Consider the following 22986-nt stretch of genomic DNA (forward strand, 5'->3'; position numbering starts at 1 on the left):
TGAAGGCTTGTTTCACCCATGCCTCAGGAATGTAACTCCCCGAAACGCAGCCACTGTGTGGTGTAGGAAAACTGTCAAAATATGGGCAGGCCTTAAACGAGCCAGGCCTTTCTTGAAGAGAGCGCGGCCCAGAGCACAACCCTTGTGTGACATTCTAGTGCTGTGTGGCACGCCTAAAGCTTGGCAGGGACGAAGCTCTGGTTGCCAGAAGACCGTTCACTCTCACACAACCAAACAGGCAGCAAGCAGTCTGCGCTGAACAGAGGGTAGGCTTGTCTGAACAAGCAGGCGCAGGTTGAGAATCTGCGAGTGTGGCACCTTAAAACGGTGTGCACGACATACGTCATGGAATGTTTGTCTTGGGGGAATGCACAACAAGCCTTATGTCAATGTGAGCCCCTTAAAGGCAGTTCTCCGAAACTCTCTTCAGTCAAAATGCAACTGAATATAAACAAGAACCTTTCATTTTCATTTCATTTTCACACACGATAGTCGCCAGCTTTCTGTATTGCTTCGGTCTGCGCTATTGCCGGAGTTTTGCAATGCAATGTGCTGCCTCACTTCGCCCAACCCCGTTCTCCCCCCCCCCCCCTCCCCCATTTTTTTTTTTTCACAAAAACATTCCAGGGGCAACAATCAGCGACATTGCAGCAACTTCGGCAAAGCAGATAAAATTGAGTTCTTCAAAAAAAAACTTGCCATTTCCTACAATCAGGCCCAACAGGCTGGTGTGTTTTTTTTTTACATGCGCAACACTTGCAAGCCAGTGAATTGATCAACTGCAATGCATTCAATTGGCCAGGATCAATACCCTGGCTCCAACGAAACATGAATAATGTCACAATTTCTCCACCCATGAAATGAGACGTAAACAACATGGCTTGCGCGTCGATAATCACGGATGGAAAGTAAAGCCGAGGAACGAAAAAGATGGCCTTCAAGAAAGAGAAAATTGAAGCCACTGTTCCTCAATATCACACCGGTGTGCCTTGGAAACAACGTGCTAAAAGTGCGATGAAAACAAGTTAAAAGGAAAAGGTGCAGACACTTGCCCACTTGTCTTCAACGCAAATGTCTACACCTTCACACACCTCTCTCTCTCTCTCTCTTCTATAGTACATTTCAAGAGCATGGTGGATGTAAAGATAAAACTGCATGCGAAATCTACTCATGTGCCATGTACACATACGCGTGTGTATATATACCTAGCTATTCTATTTGCAGATAATATATACCTCTGTAATATACAACCAAACAAAACAGTTTAACAAAAGAAAAATACCTAGAAATCTTTGGAACAAAACAGAGCTACACCAAAAAGAAATGTACCTACAGACAACAGGCTTACTTGAAACAGGAACTCATCATCTGCCCAAGAGAGAAAAAAAAAAACAACCGAGCGTTCATACATACGTTGATCACAACAGAATACTCGACCAATGAAGAAGTGGAATTTTAAAAGCTTGCGTGTTAATGGTGAAAGGTAGTAGAAGTCTAAAGGAGGGCAAGATGCTATTCAGTCATCCGTTACTGCACACTTGCTTTTGAAACCACCAAAAAGCCTTCTTTTTTTTTTTTCACGCAACCATTCCAGCAGAACATACAGTGAAACCTGAATGTAATACACATATGAACAGTAGAGCTCCTGGCTGTGAAGAAGTCGCGCAGATTACTGGCGACAAGACCACAATAGGGAATAAAAATTTCAGGGAAGATCAGGCAACAGACAGCCATTGCAGCTGTAATGACTTGTGTGTCCCGCTTACCACGATGTGGACGTCGTGAAAAGAGCTAAACTTGGAGGCTTTGCAGAAATGAATACAGTTGCCCCAGGTAGCGAGAAAAAGAAAAAAAAGAAAGAGCATGAACCCGAAAAGAACACTCGAGGCTAGGACCGGTACACATATGAACAAATGCAAAGAAACATGTACAGAGGTTGACATACTGACACTGCCCCCCCCCCCCCCCCCCCCCCCCCCCCCAACACCTGCCAGACACAGTCTTTTCCATGGCAGCAACAGCTGCAGAGCCATCGTGCTGCCATCGACACATTGCACAACATGCTTCTGTCGCAAGAGAGCCCAGCGCTCGCATCGTCAAGCCCCTTCCTCTCCTTCGGCACACAGTGAGCAAATAAAACACCGAAACAAAGGTGTGCCTGAAGGCGCAAAAACAAAACAAAACAGAATGCCTCGAAGTGACCATCATAGGAAAGTGAATGGCAGGAAGGGGCGGGGTGCTCAATGGGGCGGTCACGAATAACAGCGTAAGTTTTGTCGGCGGACGCGCCGGGCCAGCTTTGTCGGTTCGCCACGGCTCCTGCACTCTCACTTGTGAGAGCGGCCGGCGCTGGACCTGGAACCAGTGCTGGAACGGACCGCCTCGGATGCGCCGCCGCTGCGTCTCGCGACGTTTTCTGTCGACCCTAGCAAGGTCCGGCTGCCCTGCAGACTGCCCATGCTTCGAGACATGATGCTGTCCCGTCCCATTCCTGTGGGGATGTGACACGAGAACGCCGAAATGCTTGGAATGAGCCATCCACAGGTCTCAAAGGCTATAAAAACCAACTACAGTTAATAAACATCTACAATGAACAGACAAGCTCAAATGCATCAGAAAAGTGCGTGCTTGCCTTACATGACCTAACAACAGCATAACAAATTTATTTGTATGACAGGTGCGAAGTTGTTACAAAATGCTAAATATATTGAAGGAATGCGTGAAGATTTCGTAATTTCGAATATTCGCTCGAATAGTAAAGTATTGGAAATTCGATTCAATCTGAATGCCAGGTATGTGTTCGTAACGCCGAGCTATTCGTCTCAATTGGATAGTCTCAGTTCACAATGCCTCTTGCACGATGGCATTGCGGCACATGTGTAGCTAAACTCCCACTCCATGAACACTTCCCGGGCCTTCGCACCCAGATCTGTACCTGCCAGATATTGGCGCCCCAGCTACAAGCGCCGGAATCGGCACAGCGGCTTACCCCAATCATAGGAGACGCGGCTCCATTGACTTCCTTCCAAGGAATGAGTTTGAGCGGACTCTCGAAATCTCTCTACAGAACGAGGCACTCGACAGTGCGACTGGTATTATGCTGCATAAGTAACAAAGCCAATTTACAGCGCCAAACACAGGGTCAAGAAACAGTGTGCTTCCTCTAACTGAGATAAGTTGCAGAACACAAACGGGATTGACAGAATTTGACTGGCGTGAAAGGTTTTAAACTGTGCTTAGGAAAACGAACCAATTCTAAGCCAGTGAACTGGCTCACGACGCATATATAAGCAACTTGCTTCACATACATTATTCAGCAACACCTCATTAATTCAGACTTTAATGGGCCTAGAAATATGTCCAAATTAACGAATGGTTACAAAGAAACTGCCAAAAACTATTCACATCGCATTAAATTTATCTGGTGAAAACCTAGGCGGTGGCTGTCTGCTTCTGAGATGAATCTTGGTGGAGCAGCGCAAAGGACGGGACTTAAGAAACAAGGAAGGACGTACACAGGCGCTGTATACGCATTTTGTACACAGGCGCTGATGTACACAGCGCCTGTGTACATCCTTCCTTGTTTCTTATGTCCCGTCCTTTGCGCTGCTCCACCAAGATGCTTGTTTGTTGGGTTTGTTGGGTTTTATGGCACATAGGCAACTGAGGCCATCATGCGCCACCAAGATGCAACAGTACCAACTAGCCCAGCAACTTGCTCTTCTGAGATGAAAACTTGCCGAAAAAGTAAACAATGCAAAAAGCAAAAGCGGAACCAGCACCGTGCCATGATGATGGTCCCGACTCACCCTTGGACGAAGCATTGGCGGCCGCCGAAGCCCGACCCTGGCGCACCATGCGGCCCCTCTTGTCCAGCACCAGCTTGTCTGGCCTCACAAACACCCCGTACTTGGGCTTGCACTCAAAGTAACGCACACCTCCCACAGTGCCATCATTGCGTCCTGCGTGAATCACACAAAGAAGAAAACAGCAAGACGCGTTTCCTTCAGCGCTTGTACACGGAAAGTTCTTCTCAGCTGGTCCACTGTAACTTTGCATAAAACACTACTGAACTGCTATGAAAACCAGGCTGTGTCTGTGACAACGCACTAAAAAAGGGTAATGAACTGCCTTTAAAAAAAAATATGTTGCATAACAAGATGGCAGGCAGTCACGCACAGACTTTGCATCAGCTGGGAAGGCTTGACAGGAAAAGCTCGCCTGGCTTCAATCTCTTGGACATGTCTACATTACCAATATTTCAGCCCGACTCAGATGCCGATCACAAAAAAGGCTTTATGCATATTTTGCCTAGTAAGGACAGTAGCAGGACAGTGGCATCTAGAAAAGAAGCGACCCTGACTACTTCTAACACTTCGTGGGCCCTAACAAAAATAACAGCGGTATATTACTTTAAGTGCCCCGCAAAAACAAGCTTTATGGCACCTGAGTTATATGGCAATCCCTGAGTAGCCACACATATAGGAAGAAAAGCCCTTCAGCCAGTAAGATGACTCAGAACAGGATACAGTATGCTCCTAAAACTTTGTCCAACACTCACTATCGGACAATACCTTGCTATATGGGATTAGCACGCTTTTCTGAATCAAACTGCATGTATGACACAGCAGCTGTGAGAATTCAGTTTGCATGAAGTGTCAAAATGTGTGATGAAGCTAAGCTAAACAGATGAAAGTAAATAGCAAGCCTTAAAAATGACCTGGAGTTACTGCTATAACATGATCAAAGTAAAGCTGTAAAAGAGCTTTTAAGACGTTTAAACAGACTGTGCTGTGGGGCACAGCACAGTGGGCTCGGGCAGGGCATGTAATGCGAAGGCAAGGTAACCGTTGCTCCTTAAGGGTAACGGAGTGGATTCCAAGAGAAGAGAAGCGTAGAAGGGGGCAGCAGAGAGGTAGGTGGGCGGATGAGATTAAGAAGTTTGCGGGGATACGGTGGCCGCAGCTGGCAAAGGACAGGGTTAATTGGAGAGACATGGGAGAGGCCTTTGCCCTTCAGTGGGTGCAGTCAGGCTGCTGCTGATGATGATGATGCGGGGCATACCATAGCATGACTAGACACACCTTAGCACATTATCTCCAGCCATAGGATAAGTAGACATACCTGTAGGCGTGTCCAGCTCAACCCCAACCCACAGTCCAGGTGAGAACTGCGTTGGTCCCAGAAAAGCGACCACACCTGTCTTGTTGTACGGACTGATCATGACGCTCTCTCCCAGCACTAGCCATGCGGGAGCCGTCCAATCAGCTGTCGAGGACACATCTGCACCCAGAAAGATGCGTGTGAAAGTTCATGTCAGAATAGAGTGCTTACAAGGGGTCACAGCAACTACTGTTGTGATACTTGGGTGGGAAACCCCATGAGGAGGCAGTTATAGTACCCAACTGCAGAGATGGACATACTTTTACCACATGCAGTGCATCACATCACAGCTGCAGATGCATAGAGATGCTTCTTCAAGCCACACCAGCAGCTTCACACTACTAGCACCGAAATGTGTCACATAGGTGGCACTGGATGCTGTGGATGCTGAGTTTTGCACAATACCACTCAGGGGGGGTTTAGATCTGTGGGTAACTCTTGGAAGGGGGGGTGAGGGGCAGTCCCATTTGAACCATGTTCAGAATGATTTTCCTATGTAAATTTTTCACTTGGAAAGCAAGGCAATACCCCCCCCCCCCTCCACCCCCCCTCCACCCCCCCTTTACCCCCCCTCCACCCCCTTTACCCTTTATAAATCTGCCCCTGATACCGCTCTGGGTGACTACTTGATGGTGATTGGGTGACAACATTGCCACTCAGGCATACATGCTGGTGTTTAAAACACAGCAGAGGTCAATCATGTAGAAGAAAAGCAGGTAGATTTGTTCAATCAGGAGCATAGATGTATTCATTCAGTTAGCATACCAACAGTAGTGGCGTTACACCTTCGTTGGTGTACAAGTATTGCAGCTACTCTTCCATTCGTACAAGCATTGCAGCTACTTTCCCATTCTTTATCCATAACACAAAAAATGTGCCAAAAAACTGGACGGCCAACAGGCGTCATGCTTTTGCAGCAAAGAAAGAGAGCAATAAACAGGAAGACGGAAGGCAGGGATGCTAACCAGAAGGGTGTTCTGGCTGGCTACCCTGCACTGGGGAAGAGGGATGATGGAAATGAGAAGAGAGAAGCACAGGGACACAGAGAAGAGAAGCACAGAGAAGAAGAGAAGCAGAGGGGCACAGTCCCAATTTGTCACTCAAACCAGTCACTCCCAAGACATTATACAGTCACCAATATGGTGGCAAATGGAACCAATGTCACCAATACGGTGGCAAATGGAACCTGCCATCAAAACTGAACGTCACCTGTAAGTAAAATCTGACAACCAGAGAACCAACAACACTCCACACAGTGGAAGGCTTGCATGAAACCGCCCAAACAGTACTCACCAAGTGCCTCGTCACTGGCAGCATTGGCAGAAAGGTTCTCGTCAGACGAGGACGACCCCTGGCTGATGCCATCGGCCGGAGAGCAAGAGCGCGGGAGGTTGAGCTCAGGCACTGAACTGGACATGTCGATGTTGGCTGGCACGCTGGCCGCTGGAAAGGACTGCCTGTGCTCGGGATGACTCGAGACAGGCTGGGGTCTGCGCTGCACCAGCTGCGTCTGTGACGCGTTGCACCAGTAATCAGTGCCTCACCACAGCTTGTTTGTTGCAGTGCAACTGAATGCACTCTCAGCATCAAAACCACGTACAGGGTCAGTCATACCTAGAGGGAACACGGCTCCGCGTGGCCATGTACCTATGGAGTGTCATTGCCTCTAACCCATTCATGAATCAATGCAGAGTGGCGCATGAGAAGATGAACCTCGACGTGGTGTTTCGTATCATCTGCCCCTTTGCACGGGTTTGCCACCGGCTTGGTCGCAATGGAGCTCCGCGTGTGCGCAGCCACGCAAAGCCGTGTTCCCTCTAAGTGTGATTGACCCTGTACACTACCTCACTGAGGATACAGCTACAAAAAAGTGTTGCGTCATCCTGAATGCCACATTATGTTTACTTTCCAAGCATTGTGATGCCACTACTGCAATGACGCAGAATGCAGTGAGGACAGAGCAGGCCAATACAGAAAACTAAGCCATTATAAGTACAAACTGGCACCTCACAGTATGGAACATACTTTGCAATGAGTTCAAGTGCTGCGGATTGAAAATGCAAAGGTTGAATTAGTCCTTACCAGGCCAATGACGGTGTTATCTTGTGGCAAACTCTCAGGGGCGGAAGCAGGTGGCAGGCTTTTATCGACTTGAACTGCAGGTGCAGATGGCGGCTTATTCTCCTCAGCTGTGCTGTCGGCGCTTTCAACTGGGCTGGCCCTCTCCTCAGCCTCATCAATGTTGGCCAGGTGATTCTGGTCTGGGTCCGGCTCTTTAGCTCTGTCCCCAGCACTGTCAGATTTCTCCTGTGTCTTCTCACAACTCCTGTCAAGAAAAAAAAAACAAGATACAGGTGAGCCAAACCAACTTTTATTTTTCACAGTGAGGGTAGCATGGAAAAGGGGAAAGCAAGCAGTAAACCAGGTCGCTGATTCCCGACGGTGCCCTGAAGTCCCAATGTGGGAATATTAACTAGAACAGAGGTCTGCCTATACAGCTGTACAGCTTGCAGAGAAACTTCGAAGTTAAAGAAAATTCGTCGTGGTCCAGGGTTCGGGACCATCTCTTCACCGGGGCAGTCACTCTACCACATGAGCTATCCGGGACAGCTAGCATATGATAGGGCGGGAGCGAATCGGTTAATAACTCAAAGTGGGAACGGTGTTGGTGAAATGCTTAGAAAAATCCCCGATGATGGAGTAGATCTACTCCACCTTGGGGGATTCCTCTAAACATTTGACCAAGACCAGGGGCCGAATCTATGAGACGGTTCGCTTTGGAACCAGTTCGCTTCACCGCCGGCAATCACGCACCGCCGTGCGCGATTATTCACGTGGCGTCACCGTTGGCGTGACGACATCTCGCTGAGGTGGGACCGTGGTTTTTGTACAGGTCACATAAGCTGTCATCCAAGTGAAAGTGAGCCGGTGAGCCGGCCGTCCAAGAAACCGAGACACTGGCGTTCGCTTCAATATAAACATGCTGGTTCCTTCGTTTGCTTCCTCTGTTGATCGTTATAGGTAGCCAAACGTATGTGAGGGTCCCTTCGACATGCCTGATGATGCTTTTGGGTGGCATTTCATGCTTTCGAGGGGATTAGTAAGCCGGCGGTCCGCTGAACTACAGGACCAATGCAGGCCATGAAGACGAGAGATAAATGTCGTCTGTTCGCTTCGGTTTTTTTGGGACCCTAAGATTCCAAGTAGACGTCAGCAGAAGAACATTGGCCCTGCTCGGCGTGGCTCTGACAGCCGGCTTATACCCGTGATACATGCAGAAAATTAAGCGGTTAAGTGATGCACCACTGCACTGTCAGGTGGCGGTTTCAAACGCAGCCGTCGGTGGAGCTAGTGACACCTACTTTGCTCTTCCCAGGCAATGTGAGAAGGAAGAGCTCCAGCAAGCCTCATTTTTGCTCACACAGTTCTTCGGGAGGCTGTATATTTTGCAAGTAGGCCTGTTGTTGTCCGAATAATTTTCCTCTTAGTTATTTTCGTTTTTGATGAGTCATTCTCTGTCCAGCATCTCCCTCCTGTTCCTTACAAGTGGAGAGAGGGAATGAGAGAAGGTCAGGGGGAGGGGGACAGTTAACAGGAGGAGAGGGGGCAAACCTCCCTAAACACCATCTAGCAGGTGCAGGCTTCATACAGACACTGACGCTGCCACACAGTTCTCGCCTTCATGGACTTCCTATTGCTATCGCGGTTAAATAGCCTGATGAATATAAAATCTAATCAGAGGGTCCTCCCCCCCCTAAAAAAAAAAAAGAGAGCATTGAATGCATCTAAGCACTTGTTCACATAAATCCTTGAAATAGTACTGGTGGATTTTCTGTGCTGCTGCTCCCCCTAGGTTTCTCTAAAGTTCATCCAACGATGAACGACACTGACCTAAATCTTGACACACGATGATTCTGGAACAATGCACAACATGTACAGCTAGCTACCTTGAGTTTGCCTGGCTGTCTGTGGGTGGAACAGGCCTTGGATCGAGGAGGTCCGGAGTGCCTGCATCTTCGTTGCCTCCGACACTTCGCAGAGACCCGGAGTCCTCACTTGAGAGTGGAGTTGAGGACAGGGCCTGGGACCCATAGCCACTGGATACCATGCTTGGAGGAGTGGCCATCTTGCCCTGTCGGCATGAAAGACAGGTGTGCATGAGACCACAGGTTGGCAGACAGGCTGACCCAAGAATACACTCACGGTGAACCAGCAACCAAAATATGCATGCTTGGGAATGAAAGAACGGAGACTGCAGGAAAGAAGCCAGTCGTACCACAAGGTCGGCAATGCCGTCACTCGTGATGGAGTGGGTCATGGCCACGACGGGTTTCGGCTGCCGATCGTCGCCACCTTCCGACTTGACCTCCTCATCTTTGCCGGACGCCCAGTAGGACTTGAACTCGGTGAACTCCTCCTCTTTGTCCTTGTCCTTGGTCTCTGGGACTTGAGGGCAGTCGACTTCCGCTGCTGCTCCCGTTGCCGCACCCGGCAAAGACGATGCTGCTTCTTCCCGCTCGACTTTTGGGGCAACAGCGTCCTGTGTGTCCTCCATGCCTGCCTTGCTCGATGCTGTGACCGTCGGCCTCTGCTCGTCTTCAGACTACAAAGAAGAGAGGAAGGTTGGTTGAAGTTGCGAAGGTTGGAAAAAGCAAGCTGCTGCAAAATGAACGCTGCACGTCGCAGTGACTCAAGTGTGTAAACCATGCCCATCTGAGAACTGTAAATGATACCAAGAGTGTGAGGAACTAGCGCTTGCGTTGAAGCTGCTGCCATCGAAGCGAATGGAGGAGTGTGAAAGAGAAAGGGGGAGCAGGACACAGAACTGCCACATCATACTGTACGAATGCCCTTCAAGTTTTAGTGCGGTAGCACCACTAGGCGCATTTTTAGATTTAGGGCATTAGTACCTGCCTGAAGCCTGCGTTGTGGCAGGCGGCCCACCTGAAACCGGGTTGTGGGAAACCTGCCAGGTGCCTTCATAGTAGATGCCTTTAGAGTAAAGGCCTTTAGGTCAAAGGCCTTTGTGATAAAGCCTTTAGATCAAAGGCCTTATGGTAAGGGTCCTGTGGCAAAGGTCTTTAGGGTAAAGGCCCTGTGACAAAGGCCTTTATTGTAAAGGTCTTTAAATGCCTTTAGGACGTAAGGACCTTAAGCGCCTACCGTAACTAGCAGTACTGTGTGATATTTCGCACTTAGCCATGCTTAACCGTCTGTTCATTTTTTTTCCCTCTACTTTACAATTTGCGCTGTTGATCCTTTGTTCGTGATTCGACAATGCTTACGGCTGTTCATGGTAATGTGCGCAGATTAACTGGAATTTCTCAGTCATGCTTAACAAGGGTGAGGCTGAAAGTCTCTTGATGATGACCGCATGTGCACATCGCATCTGTGCGCACAACCTTTGCCCAATAAACAAACAGTGCGCTTGCTGCCACCATCACATGTTAACATGTATGGATACCTCTTGCCACACATGCACAAATTAGCAAACTGGCAAGATGAGAGGTGTGTTTAAACCTCCCGCCAAAAGTGATACATCAGTCAAGCACATGATGATGGCCTTAATCGTTTTCCTGGTTAACAATTGATTGCAGGGTTCTACAGCACAATCAGTTTTGTTATAGCCACACACTTAAAATGCCAGGCTATAATGAACATGCTATCCATGACATAAAACAGTCATATGTGAAATGGACACATAGAGAATAAGTGTATGTATGTTCACTTACGGCTGCCTGTGTGAAAAGAAGAGAAAAAAGAAAAGCATGCTGTATTCCAGTGCCAACGTAAATACTGTGAAGCCAACCAAAACGAAAAGATATCTACAAGGGTGACACATAATTTGTTCCTATTTTCCTCTGCTTCAGCTGTTCTAATGAGCAGCGTTTCATAACAAAGAAAACTTTTTCACAGACAAGATAATGCTATTTGCAACTGGTCTACGCAGCTTGTACTGACTGCTGCATTACTTTTGGGGAGAACGCAAATTTTCTGCATGATCAAACTAAACTGACTTCGCTTGCTGGCTATTTTTAAAAAATTGGTAGGTACTGCAACCAGATGTGACATCAAACAAAACTCATCATTAAATGTTATTTTTCTTCGTGAAACTAGAGAAGAAACAAGCAATAGGCTGAAAGCTGTATTTAAACCAGTATATGAAAGCACTGCAACATTTCATACACAATGCAGGCACGGATTACTTCTTAGATTAACAATGGGTCGCAGGGTTCCACAACTTGCAGCATAAGCAGTTTTTTACACAGTGACCTAACTAAAACACAAGGTGACATTCAATTATAAGAGCAGGTATATATATATGTTTTCACACATTACCATGAATAAAAATTCATCCCCGAACACACCCTGAGCATAACATGCACAATGACTTGCGCCTAGGCCAGCTGGGTCACAGCTTTGAAACTACAGCAGCACGAGCGCTACGATGGAAAAGACTCTTGTTTCAGAGCTATGACAGTCACAATGGCTCCTGTTAGGCCCCCGACGGCACTTGCCTGCTCATCGTCGTCTTCCAGCAACAAAGGCTGAGCCTCTCGGTGCTGAGTCTGCTCCTCAATGACCGTTCGCATGGGCTTCACAAACTTGGTTGGCTGCGGGCTCAGGACAGCCAAGGAGGAGGCTGCAAAGCAGCAGCCGCACGGTGCACACAACGTGCGGAGGTTTAACATCGACACAGCAGCAAAACATTGTAACACTACCACGGAACAAGTAAAAAAAGCACATGCCATGAGGCTCCAGTTAACTTCATGCTGACTGCACTACAGATGTGGCCATGCAATTTATGCCTGAACAATAACAATGCTTTTGTGCGTCGAGAAGCGGAAATTCTGGTGTAAAACAGTGCAACAGTACGCACTTGGCTCATTAACAAGTGCACATCTTATACTTTATTGCTGTGCACAGAATAGCCCCCACTTAACATACTTCTGAATTCATAAACAGGGCAATAACTGAAAAAAAATGCGCTCTATATCAGATGTTCCCTATGCTGCCTAGGTGCTCCCGACCAGAATCAAATAATCTGGATAAATCCTTTATGAAAAACGACGATATGCTGTCAGAAGGTTACTGCTAAGGCCAACAAGGTGACTGACATCTTGCATCCTGAACTGTACTTTCAAGCTGACATCAGCGAGCTTGGAACGATGACAAAGCATAACAAAAGATACAGACATTAATATAAAATAAGCAATGCATTATGAATAACTGTCAATTATCTTTAATGGTCTTAAGTGTGAACTTGATACTTTCACTAAAATAGGTTCTCCCAGTTTTAGCTGCACCTTGTTAAGTGAAATTCACGATAACGACAATATATATGCCTTGCCCGCTTTCACACTTGGTTCTTATTAAATGGGGGCAAAAAATTCGCTGCATAATCACAAAACACACTGCACTGCTTCATAATTTGCAATGTAGTGACAATGTGCCACAGCATCCTAATGAAACATATTTTGAACACAAGTAGATAAAGACTTAGAAAACGAGAAAAAGAGATCAGAGAACTGGGGAGCAGCTCCAGTCTATTTGGCATGCATACTCTCGTGCTATGATGCTGGAGTGAAAAGCTCTCGGTGACTTGGTCTTCTTACACCAACAGCTAACAGCGTTGCATAAACTCAGGTAATTGTAAAGTGACAGTGATTTCTTTACGTCCAAAAGGACACCAAACTAGCTAATTAATGTGCTGTACTCTATCACAGTTGCAAGACACCTCTGCCAATGCTCAGACCAGCATCACACAAAAGTACAAAGAACCACGAAACAAAGCGAAAACCAGGATGACACACAAACGCCAGAAAAGAACAGAACGGTATAAACACACATGCTGCAGATCCTGAGACCACCGCAAAGAAAGGATCAACGCGTCCCCAGCCAAATAAAATTAAAACAGGGCAGACATCTTCAGCCAAGCGAAAAAACAGAGGTGAAACAGAAGAGCGGCAAGGATTCGAAACTTTGCATCAGGCAGGCTTCCGTCAAAGAAGAAAAAAAAAACAAAAAACGGGAAGATGGAGCCTGGTTTTGTGGAAGACGTACTTTTGGCACCCGCCGCCTGCCGCAAGCTCAAGTTTAGATTGAAGTTTAGGTTGAGGAATGTGGGTCGTGCTGTAACGGGAACGTGGTCGAAAGAGAGAGAAAAAAAACACACACACACAGACACAATGTTGAGTGCCAGGACCAGACAATACTTGCAAACACTACTTCACTTCATAGCTAACATTAAAAGGCTGGTATTCTTGTAGTTTGGTTGCCAATGGGATGAGAAGAATTTAAAGACTGCATCTGTAAAACAAGCACAGTGCACCTAAGGCAGCAATGGTGGCTAGTTGGTTGTACATTTTGATGGAATAAATGCACTGCACTCCAATCCTGCTCCGCTTATATTAGTAGTACAGTCGCCGACCGATTTTTCGGACTCGGCGGGACCCGAAAAATGGTCCGAATAATCGAACAGTCCGAAAAATCCGCGAACTTAAAAAAATAAACTTTTCTGTAAAAAACTGGCCTTGGAAATCACGAAAATCGCCGCTCTCCATGTTCCGCCTACAAACGATAATGTTAGACTATCTGAGTCACAGCCATGATTTCCTCATGTCCACACCCTATCACATCATGATACCAGATAGTGCGACGCGGCCGCGTTCATGCCACGAATGAATGCACTAGCTGCACGAAGTTTGCATGGGGCAACGACGTTCGCAAAGACCGAGAGGTAATCCACGGGAAGAGGCGAGCGGAAGCGAGCGCCTCTGAGCGCAGTCCCCCCCTCCCCCACTCTACCACGTTTGCTGCCCCGCACCGCGAGGTGCGTCGTCCAAGCCGCGGCGGACGCTGCAGCTGTCCCACAGTATCGTTTTCAATGCGATCGCACGCCCTTCGTAGGGCATGATGGCAACGATCGAGAACAAATAGCCAAGCCTATCCAAGCCAGTTCGATTGCGCTCGCCGAGCCGATTTCGTTTAAATCCAAGATGGCACCCTTCATGGTGGAGGGGAAAGGTTGGTTGTGACAGTGATGCCCGCTAGCGTCTATATTAGGCCGAAATAAACTTTCGGTTGAAAAAAGATCACCACAATATTGTTGGCGTCTATTTCAGTCCGAAAATTCGAACTTTTAGACTTCACAAAGTCCGAAATATTGGTCGTGAAAATGTACACATTCCTAGACGGTTCCTCACTCAAGTCCGAAATATCGCGCAAGTCCGAGTTATTGGAGTCCGAAATATCGGTCGGCTACTAGTAGTTCTGTAAAACTTCCCTGACTAAGACGGAGTTGAGCACAGAGGAACGAAAATAGAATGGTGCACACATTTACACCACCACACACATGTTTCAGGAAACACTAAGTAATACCGAGACGACAGCACGAGGATGGTGACAGTTTTTACAGCAACAGTGAGGAAAATCTAGTGGCACCAAAAAGCAACGATAATGATGGTTTCATCACTGACAAAGTTTTTAAGCTCACAGGGGGCAAAGTGGTACCAGCATATATATACCGTATTTACTCGCATAATAGGCGCACTTTTTTTCCAGAAAATCCGGCACAAAGTTCGGGGTGCGCCTATTACGCGGGGTAAAATTTCCGGAAATTTTTCGACTCGCAAAATTGAACACACTGCGTAAACGCACTCGTGTACGGGCCGCTCCCCGTTTTCGCGAAGAAAATGTTAAAAAAAAAAAGGTCCGTGTATCGGCCGCACCGAAACTTTCGGAATGCACGCGCCGAGGCCTCCGCGATCGGCTCCAGCTGCGCGCAACGGGCGCTTGATCGCGGAGGCCACACACGCGCACAGGAGCTTCCAGACGCCGCCCACGGAGGGCGCCCAAGGCCAAGCTCATCATCATCATCATCGTTTTCCTCCGCCGCGAGCTTTCGCTATCTATATCGCCATCAGCATCTCCAGCTCGTTTTTTTTTTGTTGTTGTTGTTGCTGTCAAGTGCCGGGATTTGCGGTAGCGCGATAGTTATCGTGGTTTATGGCTTTGCCGCGGAGCTTTGATGTTTTAGCTCGACGGGCAAGCACCTTAACACACTACACGGCTGGGAGTTTGCTCTCCAACGCGGCAAGGGTGCGGCAGGTCGGAAAATACGACGTGGCCGAGAAGTGCGGCAGTTGCGACTGCGGCGTCCCTAAATTTTCGTACACGACTCCAAGCGCCGAGGTTTTCGCGGGCCTAAGTCGGGAACGTTTCCGGCTGGAGATGAAGCTTTCCAAACAGACGTTTAAAGTGAGCATCCCTGAAAACTGTGTGCGGCTGTTCTACGCGATGTCGTTGTACGTGCTGTGGGTCCGCAGCAGCTACTGCTAAATAAAGATTGGGAAGCGGGGGGTGGTGAGGCGTCGGCTTGCAATCGTGTAAATACAGTATTGATCACAGTGCCAAGTTCGGGGTGCGCCTATTATGCGCGGAAATAAAAAAATCTGATTTTTCGCGCCCTAACTAGGGGTGCGCCTATTATGCGAGTGCGCCTATTACGCGAGTAAATACGATATATATATATATATATATATATATATATATATATATATATATATATATATATATGCTTTTCAATGAGCCATTCAGCCACAGGTGAAAATGTTAAGTGTGATTTCTTATTCGGCTAGACTAGAGGCCCGGAACACGAATATGGCTATGCAAGTACATCTTTAGCCAGGTATAGCATCCTAATCCAGAGAGTTGGACACTAAGGTAAGGTTAGGAAATCTACAGGGATATAAGGTGGCCACAGCATGAGACCGTCCTAACTGGAGTTTAATATGAGAGCAGCCTTTGCCCTGCAGTGGGTACAGTTAGGCACTGAAGTGCTAGATACACACCTAGATGTGGATAAAATGAACTAACATCTGCCCTTTATCACTCAGTTTTTTTTTTCCTTCACCCACATCTCTGGCCACGAATACTTGTCCAGTCTGCAAACTTTCACTAACAATGCCAGAACACAAGAAACACAGTAGAACTAGGAAAATCAGTTATGCAAATAAGCCATGGATGCTCAAATACACTTTGCACATTATTTATGGCGTCTGAGAATTATGGTATGCGGTATCTGAGATGCCAAATTCATCCACGTCAAAATCTCCAATCCAAGAAATGATTAACAAGATACACAAATGCATTCGAGGTGAATGCCACTTCTCCTCCTAAGTGGTTGTCAGCAATTAAGTTGCTAAGAGTAACCATCCTTGAATGTTAGACCATCAAAGTTAAAAGATTCTTATTGCACCTTCAAATGTGTGCCATCAAATGCGTGATGCTTATTAGCAGTTTGCAAGCAGCAAAGCATCCTTATCCACTCTTTATGCCACTGCAAGAGCTTAGGTAATTGGCGTAGTCAACAACACAACCTGGAAAATTTTCCTGTTGCTAAGATATCAATTAACACTAATCATTAAGAACAGCAGTATCCAGTGAACCCAAAACTAAAGCAGTCTGCAGGCCATTGGCATGTCCCAATCCCAGCGCCAACAGCTTACAATTTTCAGCACTCATATATTGCTCAATTTCACAATTACTGCATTTACTCTAATGCAAAGCAAGTTTTTCACTGAAATGTCAACCACTGCAGCCATAGCTGAATCAATATTATTGGTTTGGTTTGGTTTAAGGGGTTTAACGTCCCAAAGCGATTCAGGCAATGAGAGATGCCGTAGAGAAGGGCTCCGGAAATTTCGACCACCTGGGGTTCTTTAACGTGCACTGACATCGCACGTACACGGGCCTCTAGAATTTCACCTCCATAGAAATTCGACAGCCGTTTGAATAATCAAATCACTTCCAACATTTGGCTGGGCTAATAAACAAACACTGCCAACAGTGATTAGGCTACACTAAGTAATAAGAAATGGCCGTCATTCTTGCATTTCACACAATGGTCTCGGAAAAAAACTGCAAGGAAAGGAAGCTCATACAGGATGCCATCTGGGTCATTTTACTTCTCCCATTAGCAGCGAAAGCCCTCCAGCAAAACAAGGAATCGAATGCGAGATGGCAAAACGGAGCACAGCCAGCCACCTTTGTGAGATGGTACTGACCGAGGCTTGAGATTGCAGCGCTTTTCCCCTCGCTGAGGAACCGGTCGAGGCCCTCGCTGAGCGACGACGACGCCAGGTTGATGACGGAGTCCGATCGGTGCGGAGCTGCCTCGTCCGGCCGCAGCGGGGAGCCCGCGTCCGAGGTTCGCATGACTTGCGCTATGTTGGGCACGCTGGCTGTCTTGCGCAGCAGCCGCCCCTGGGCGGCCAGCAGCTCCTTCACGGCCACCTCCTGCAGCCACGATGATGCAGTTGGTGAGTGTGTGCAGGGATGTCCTCATCATCATCATCATCATCAGCCCGGCTACAACTCCGAAATTATTTGAAGGAAATTACTTTGCGCTTCGAATTCGAAGCGAATTCACTTCGAACTGAAGAAAACACTATTTGCACAGGCCTACAGATATGTAAACAAATGCCCAGGCTTAACCGGCGATATCTTAAGCCGCGCTAAAAACAGGCAAACATGACCTGGCGATTTCGGAAGTGAAGGCATCGCGCTCTTGGGAGTTCTGCTTCTGCTCAGCGGATGGACAGAGAGATCTTCGCTGTGGAGTGAGCTGCTTTGAAACAGCCTGTGGAACTCACGAAACTGATCCAGATAGACCAGTGGAACACACATCCACTGCCATGAAGCCAGAAAAACTGCCTCAGATCGACCAGTCAAATCTGACACAATTTGCTGGGCTGTCATCCTGTTTCTTAACATTACCCCTATCACATTCCCCTCCACAGTTCAGTATGAGTGATGTCCTCAATTTAATTTCTATCCTTTTCACTAACCACCGAATTTCTGCCCCACAGGCTGGTACTGCCAAGATAGAACTGTCGAACTGACATGTCATATAAGCGTCATATAACAGTCACGTCATATAAAAGACATGACAAACAAGCTGTTCACAAATGAAAAGAAAAAGTGCACCCAGCTCAGCAGCATAGAAGTGAGCAATAAATCAGCGGCTACTACATCTACACTATCATAACGCAACAATCCAACAAAGAAATTTTTAAGTTCACTGCACCACCACTTGGGAACGGGACGCTAGCACGTGACGGTATTGAAGCCAAAAATTAGGTGCAGTAACTGACTGCCCGTCAATGAGTAATTTGTGAATGTACCCAGATCTCAAAACTGGTGCACTAAAGAAGTATTATTCTTTCCGTTCTTGCTCTGCAAACCAGAGACAAAGGCACACTGCCCTGACCGCACATACCTGACGCAGGCGATCCAGGGTGAGAATACTCTCGACAGCCGAAACCCCGCGGGTGTACTTCTCAATGTAGCTTTCTCCGTCGCTTGTTTCGCTGTCCCCACCGGATGCAGCCATCAGGGCCAGGGACTCCCTCCCCTCCAAGTCTTCAAAAGCCTGGCCACAAGCACAGGGGAGAAAAAAAAGGAGAATCCAGAGACATAAATCAACAAGCCAGGCATGACAGGCGTGCTGCAGAGAGAGTCGGGTTAATATTCAGAAAATACTAGAACACTGACACCTTCCCCAACGTTAGTTAAAAGCCTTTACACAAAAAAATAAGAGCAGCAGGAGCCACAGCAAAACGTGATCAAGGGCCACATATTTGGTAGCAATTTTAGCATTCTTCTGCCCTTCTACCAACACAAACAAAAGTTGACATCAATATGGGGGGGAGGGTTCATTACGCAGGGAAAAAAAAAAAGTTTCAACAGATTTTTTTTGTAAGACGAAATTTCATATCACACATCCATCCCTTTGTCACCAACAAAAGCGCATGGTCAATAAGTTGCGTCCCTCTGTCACCTATGTTAGTGTCGCTGGTTGTTAGCATCATTTGCTTCAAAAGGTGTATGTATGTGGCATCGCGGAACAAACTGACAATTTTACGATAGTCAATGGCGCCTTCCAATCTCAGCCAGATAAAGTGAACAAACTGAACACCAGCCCTGAAGGTCAAATGCACATTTATTACCCAAGGGTAAAAAAAGTAAATTAATTCTCAACGAGAAAAGTGGGGGGGGGGGGGGGGGAAGGGGTGAGTTCAATATGCAAGCGGGTTCATTACGTGAGTAAATATGGTATATAGATAGATGAACGTGGGAGAGATAAAGACAAAGGGGAACAAAACATTTCCCTGCATCAAGTAAACTTGGAAGCATAAAGCCAGAAACTTGAAGTATAAATCTACTCACTTTCGGTATACTGGCAACAATTTCATACGTCACTCCAGATGCAAAGTAGACATCCTGAAAGCACAGACAGGGAACGACTTGAGAAAACCGATCCTGAGCCCGGCATCTGAAGCGGTGCCTGGCAATCTTGACCACCTCCTTGTGCCTCGTACCTGTCTGGTGATCCTTTTACGTATCTTCTCGGTGAATGACTGCTTCTTATAGACGTTGATGGCAAAGCGCTTCCGCAGAATGAGGTCCATCACAGTGGGGTGGCTCAGCCGCACAGACACCTTGAGGATGAGATAGATGCGGTCATTGGGCGATGTAGGAGCATTCAGGTGCATGGACTCATGGATGGACGAGTCCCACGCTGCCACAGCACACACCTGCATAGGGAGTCAGAATACGAGGCATTACAAAAACAACACTGGCATCAAGATAAACCCCAGCACAGACACCAGGACTAATAACAGGTGGTATTTTTCTTCCTGATTTTTCTATGTGCAATTATGTTTTGTTCTATGAGCAATTCTATATGCAATTCTGATTTGTCTATGTGAAATTATGTTTTGTTTGTATGTGTCTGTATTTTTGTATCTTAATACATTGTTTTCCACCTGCTATGATCTTGTGTACAAGATCGCAGTATTCATAAATAAATAAATAAATAAACAGAATGAATGCCAGCATGAATCCCAGCATAAATCCCACCATAAGATCCAGCATGAATTCCAGCATAAATTCCAGCATTGATTCCAGCATAAATTCCAGCATGGATTTAAGCATAAATTCCAGCATGCATTCCAGCATGAATTCCAGCATGAATATGAGCACTATGTAACAGCGGACACTTTAGTGGTCGGTTCACTGCACCTGCCGTAATAAGCATCCTAATTACACCACTTAGCATAGCATTCCATGTTTATGTTTTATTTCTGCTTTGTTTGAAACTGACAGATGCATGTCCAGCATGCTACACAACTAGCAGGGCCACATCACAAAATCGACAAGTAGATTTTGGTCACCAGGGTGTCTAGACATCTACACATCATGATTCCTGAGCTGCTTATAATGACTCGAGTATAAAAGCTGCTACCACAACTAAAAACACAAGCATGTCAAATTAAGTGATGAGTCGTACTTCTTTCTCGAAGTGCTTGACGATTGGCAGGCTGAAGAGGGGCGACGAGTTGTTCTGCTCCTTAGGTAGGATGGAGTTATCACCGGCAACCTGGACGTCGTTTTCACCCGAACTGGGCACACTCATGTCATCTACGCAGCACCAAACGAAAAGGTCAGGCAAGGGGGAAACCTCACAACTTGCCCATGCAACACAGACAGGCAGAAAGGATGCTCACCGCTCAAGTCCAGGAAGATGACAGGCACATGGTTTTCCATCCCCACAGGAGGTTCCCTGGATAAAAATAATAATAATAAAAATAAAAAACACATTGTGAGAAAGGAATGTCCTGACAATATAAGCCGAAGTTTCAGCAGCAAGGTAACTTCCGCAGCCAGCAGTTTACGTCACGCACTTCCCACTTGTGCAAATGCAAAAGTACTGCACAGTACGGCAAGAATGAGCACTTTGAGACAAAACCGTCAAGGAAGTTTACTAGTATTCCAGTAAACAGTAATGAACCGAACACCAAACCAAACAAAGTAAAAAGTATGACTGCTATAGGACACCATCCAATCCTCGAGCACAGCACTTGACCATAATCTCATGCAAGTTCACTGCTACTGCTTCCTGGAGAAAGCAATCACCCCTAAGTAGACGGCACCATCTTGGCTTCTAAAGCAAATATGAAAAATGCTCATGTTGCTCGTTTCTTTTTCGTGTGTCCTCATCCCCTGCTGCACTAGTCTTGCTGTGAAAAATGGGCTGTCTATGACATTTAGCCTCCAGAGAAAATTTGATGCTAAGCTATCCTTAGCATCCAAATCTCATCAGCAACATGCGCTATTGCTGGAGGAAGATTAAGAAGCAATTTTATCACAGAGTAGCATGACAATACTGAGCTGTCTAGAGTAAATTCATGCACACAGCTGCTGGAGGTGTTCTGCCTTCATTTAGTTCTCTCCTCACATCATCAGTGCTCACAGTCATCAGTGCTCACAGTCATCAGTGCTCACAGTCATCAGTGCTCACAGTCATCAGTGCTCACAGTCATCAGCCATGAGGTGACTCAAGAAACTTAAGAAGAGTCCCCTGAACATTTGTGTACAGCCCCTCCCTTCAAAGAAGCACTCGGTATGAAGCTCACCAGTTTGCGGGAGCGCCGGGAATGTCCGACCCCGGCTGTGGTGCCAGGACGGCATTCTTCTCTTCGGTCAAAAGCAGCCACTGGTTGATCAGGCTCTTCTCGCGGTCAGCATCTTCGTCCGACTTGACTGGAGGAAAAAAGAATAACGAGTTTTTCAGAGCAGTCACTCACTAGAAGCACAACCTGCAGGAAGGATGATAACCCCAGCAGCACAGCTCACCGGCCCAATGTTGGAAATGTATTGGCCAGTCCTGCACAGGATGAGAGTGATGCCAACCATTCCCAATATTGGGCCAATATCGTGCTGCTTGGGTAAATGCTGAGAGCACGCAGGCAGCGAAAACACACCCACCTGGCTTATCAGCAATTTTCTTCAGGTGCTCTGCCAGGTACTCGGAGCGCCGGCTAAGAGCATCGCACCATCGTTCTCGTAGCACGCCCAAGTCATCGTCCTAGAGAAAATGGAAAGAGGTCATTTTCACTGCATGCCGACTCTAACAATGTTTGATTTTTAAGCACGGATACTCCCCCAGTGACAGCACAGGAGGAGCGCATGAGAGAAAAAGTGTCGGAGTGTGACACTGCAGCTATCAGAAGCAGTAAAGACATAGACTTCTGGCATCTATAATACTTAATGAGGGTTTTTAATTAAAAGTGAGTTTGGGGCTGCAAAATTTTTTATAAACAGCTTTCGATATAAAGAGAGAGAAGCCAACAGCCACAGAAACCAAGGGGCACAGGGGATTTTTTTAGTTTATTTATTTATTTTGTGGTGTTGGTCAATTTATAATATTGCTGAATATGTTATCGCTTAAAGCTAATTGATTAGAAAAGCAGAAGAAAAAACAACCACATGCCGCCGGTGGGATCCAAACCCACGACCTCCGAATTGCGTGAGGCTAGGGCTGCATTTTGTACTGACTTTTTCCTCTAATGTACTCTTCAAGCCATTCAACACTGGCAGCTACCACCTGGAATGTCAGAACTGATAGCTAGCAACGATGCATGTCACCAGCTCTTCTACTGAGAGCGGCGCATTGATTACTGGCAAGAAGGCAAGAGAATGTACCCGGAAAACATTTATCAGAGACCATGGCCCCCAGTTCGGCTCTAGACAGCACGGCCTGCATCGATGCAGGCTATACAAATGGTGCCTTTTCTCTTTCTTGTCCCGTGCTGTTCCTAAGACGATCCTCAAGATGTGACAAACCAACCAGCCCATCATCATCATCATCATCATCATCAGCCTGACTACACCCACTGCAGGGCAAAGGCCTCTCCCATGTCCCTCCAATTAACCCTGTCCTTTGCTAGTTGCCGCCACTGTATCCCCGCAAACTTC

The 22986-nt window shown here is 46.9% G+C and overlaps 1 protein-coding gene across 2 annotated transcripts in view; it reads right to left on the minus strand.

The window, feature by feature from the left end:
• Positions 1 to 2192: 2192 nt before the first annotated feature.
• Khc-73 (Kinesin heavy chain 73) overlaps positions 2193 to 22986 on the minus strand; it is an 87667-nt gene continuing 66873 nt past the window's right edge. The window contains exons 24-40 of one of the 2 annotated variants that reach the window (XM_089557325.1): positions 21997 to 22096; positions 21645 to 21771; positions 20736 to 20791; positions 20519 to 20649; positions 19548 to 19763; positions 19396 to 19449; positions 18446 to 18598; positions 17232 to 17463; positions 13228 to 13296; positions 11682 to 11806; positions 9440 to 9766; positions 9111 to 9295; positions 7246 to 7489; positions 6457 to 6673; positions 5125 to 5283; positions 3810 to 3962; positions 2193 to 2491 (exon numbers count right to left, since the gene is read on the minus strand). In XM_089557325.1, the coding sequence (XP_089413451.1) occupies positions 2328 to 2491; positions 3810 to 3962; positions 5125 to 5283; positions 6457 to 6673; positions 7246 to 7489; positions 9111 to 9295; positions 9440 to 9766; positions 11682 to 11806; positions 13228 to 13296; positions 17232 to 17463; positions 18446 to 18598; positions 19396 to 19449; positions 19548 to 19763; positions 20519 to 20649; positions 20736 to 20791; positions 21645 to 21771; positions 21997 to 22096 (2712 nt within the window). In that variant the 3' untranslated portion in view covers positions 2193 to 2327. The remainder of the gene's footprint in view (positions 2492 to 3809; positions 3963 to 5124; positions 5284 to 6456; positions 6674 to 7245; positions 7490 to 9110; positions 9296 to 9439; positions 9767 to 11681; positions 11807 to 13227; positions 13297 to 17231; positions 17464 to 18445; positions 18599 to 19395; positions 19450 to 19547; positions 19764 to 20518; positions 20650 to 20735; positions 20792 to 21644; positions 21772 to 21996; positions 22097 to 22986) is intronic. The other variant, XM_089557326.1, reaches the window with a different exon arrangement.

Source organism: Amblyomma mixtum, chromosome 8 (genome assembly GCF_055824585.1).
Source record: "Amblyomma mixtum isolate Tamu chromosome 8, ASM5582458v1, whole genome shotgun sequence".
In the NCBI taxonomy this organism is placed as follows: Eukaryota; Metazoa; Arthropoda; class Arachnida; order Ixodida; family Ixodidae; genus Amblyomma; species Amblyomma mixtum.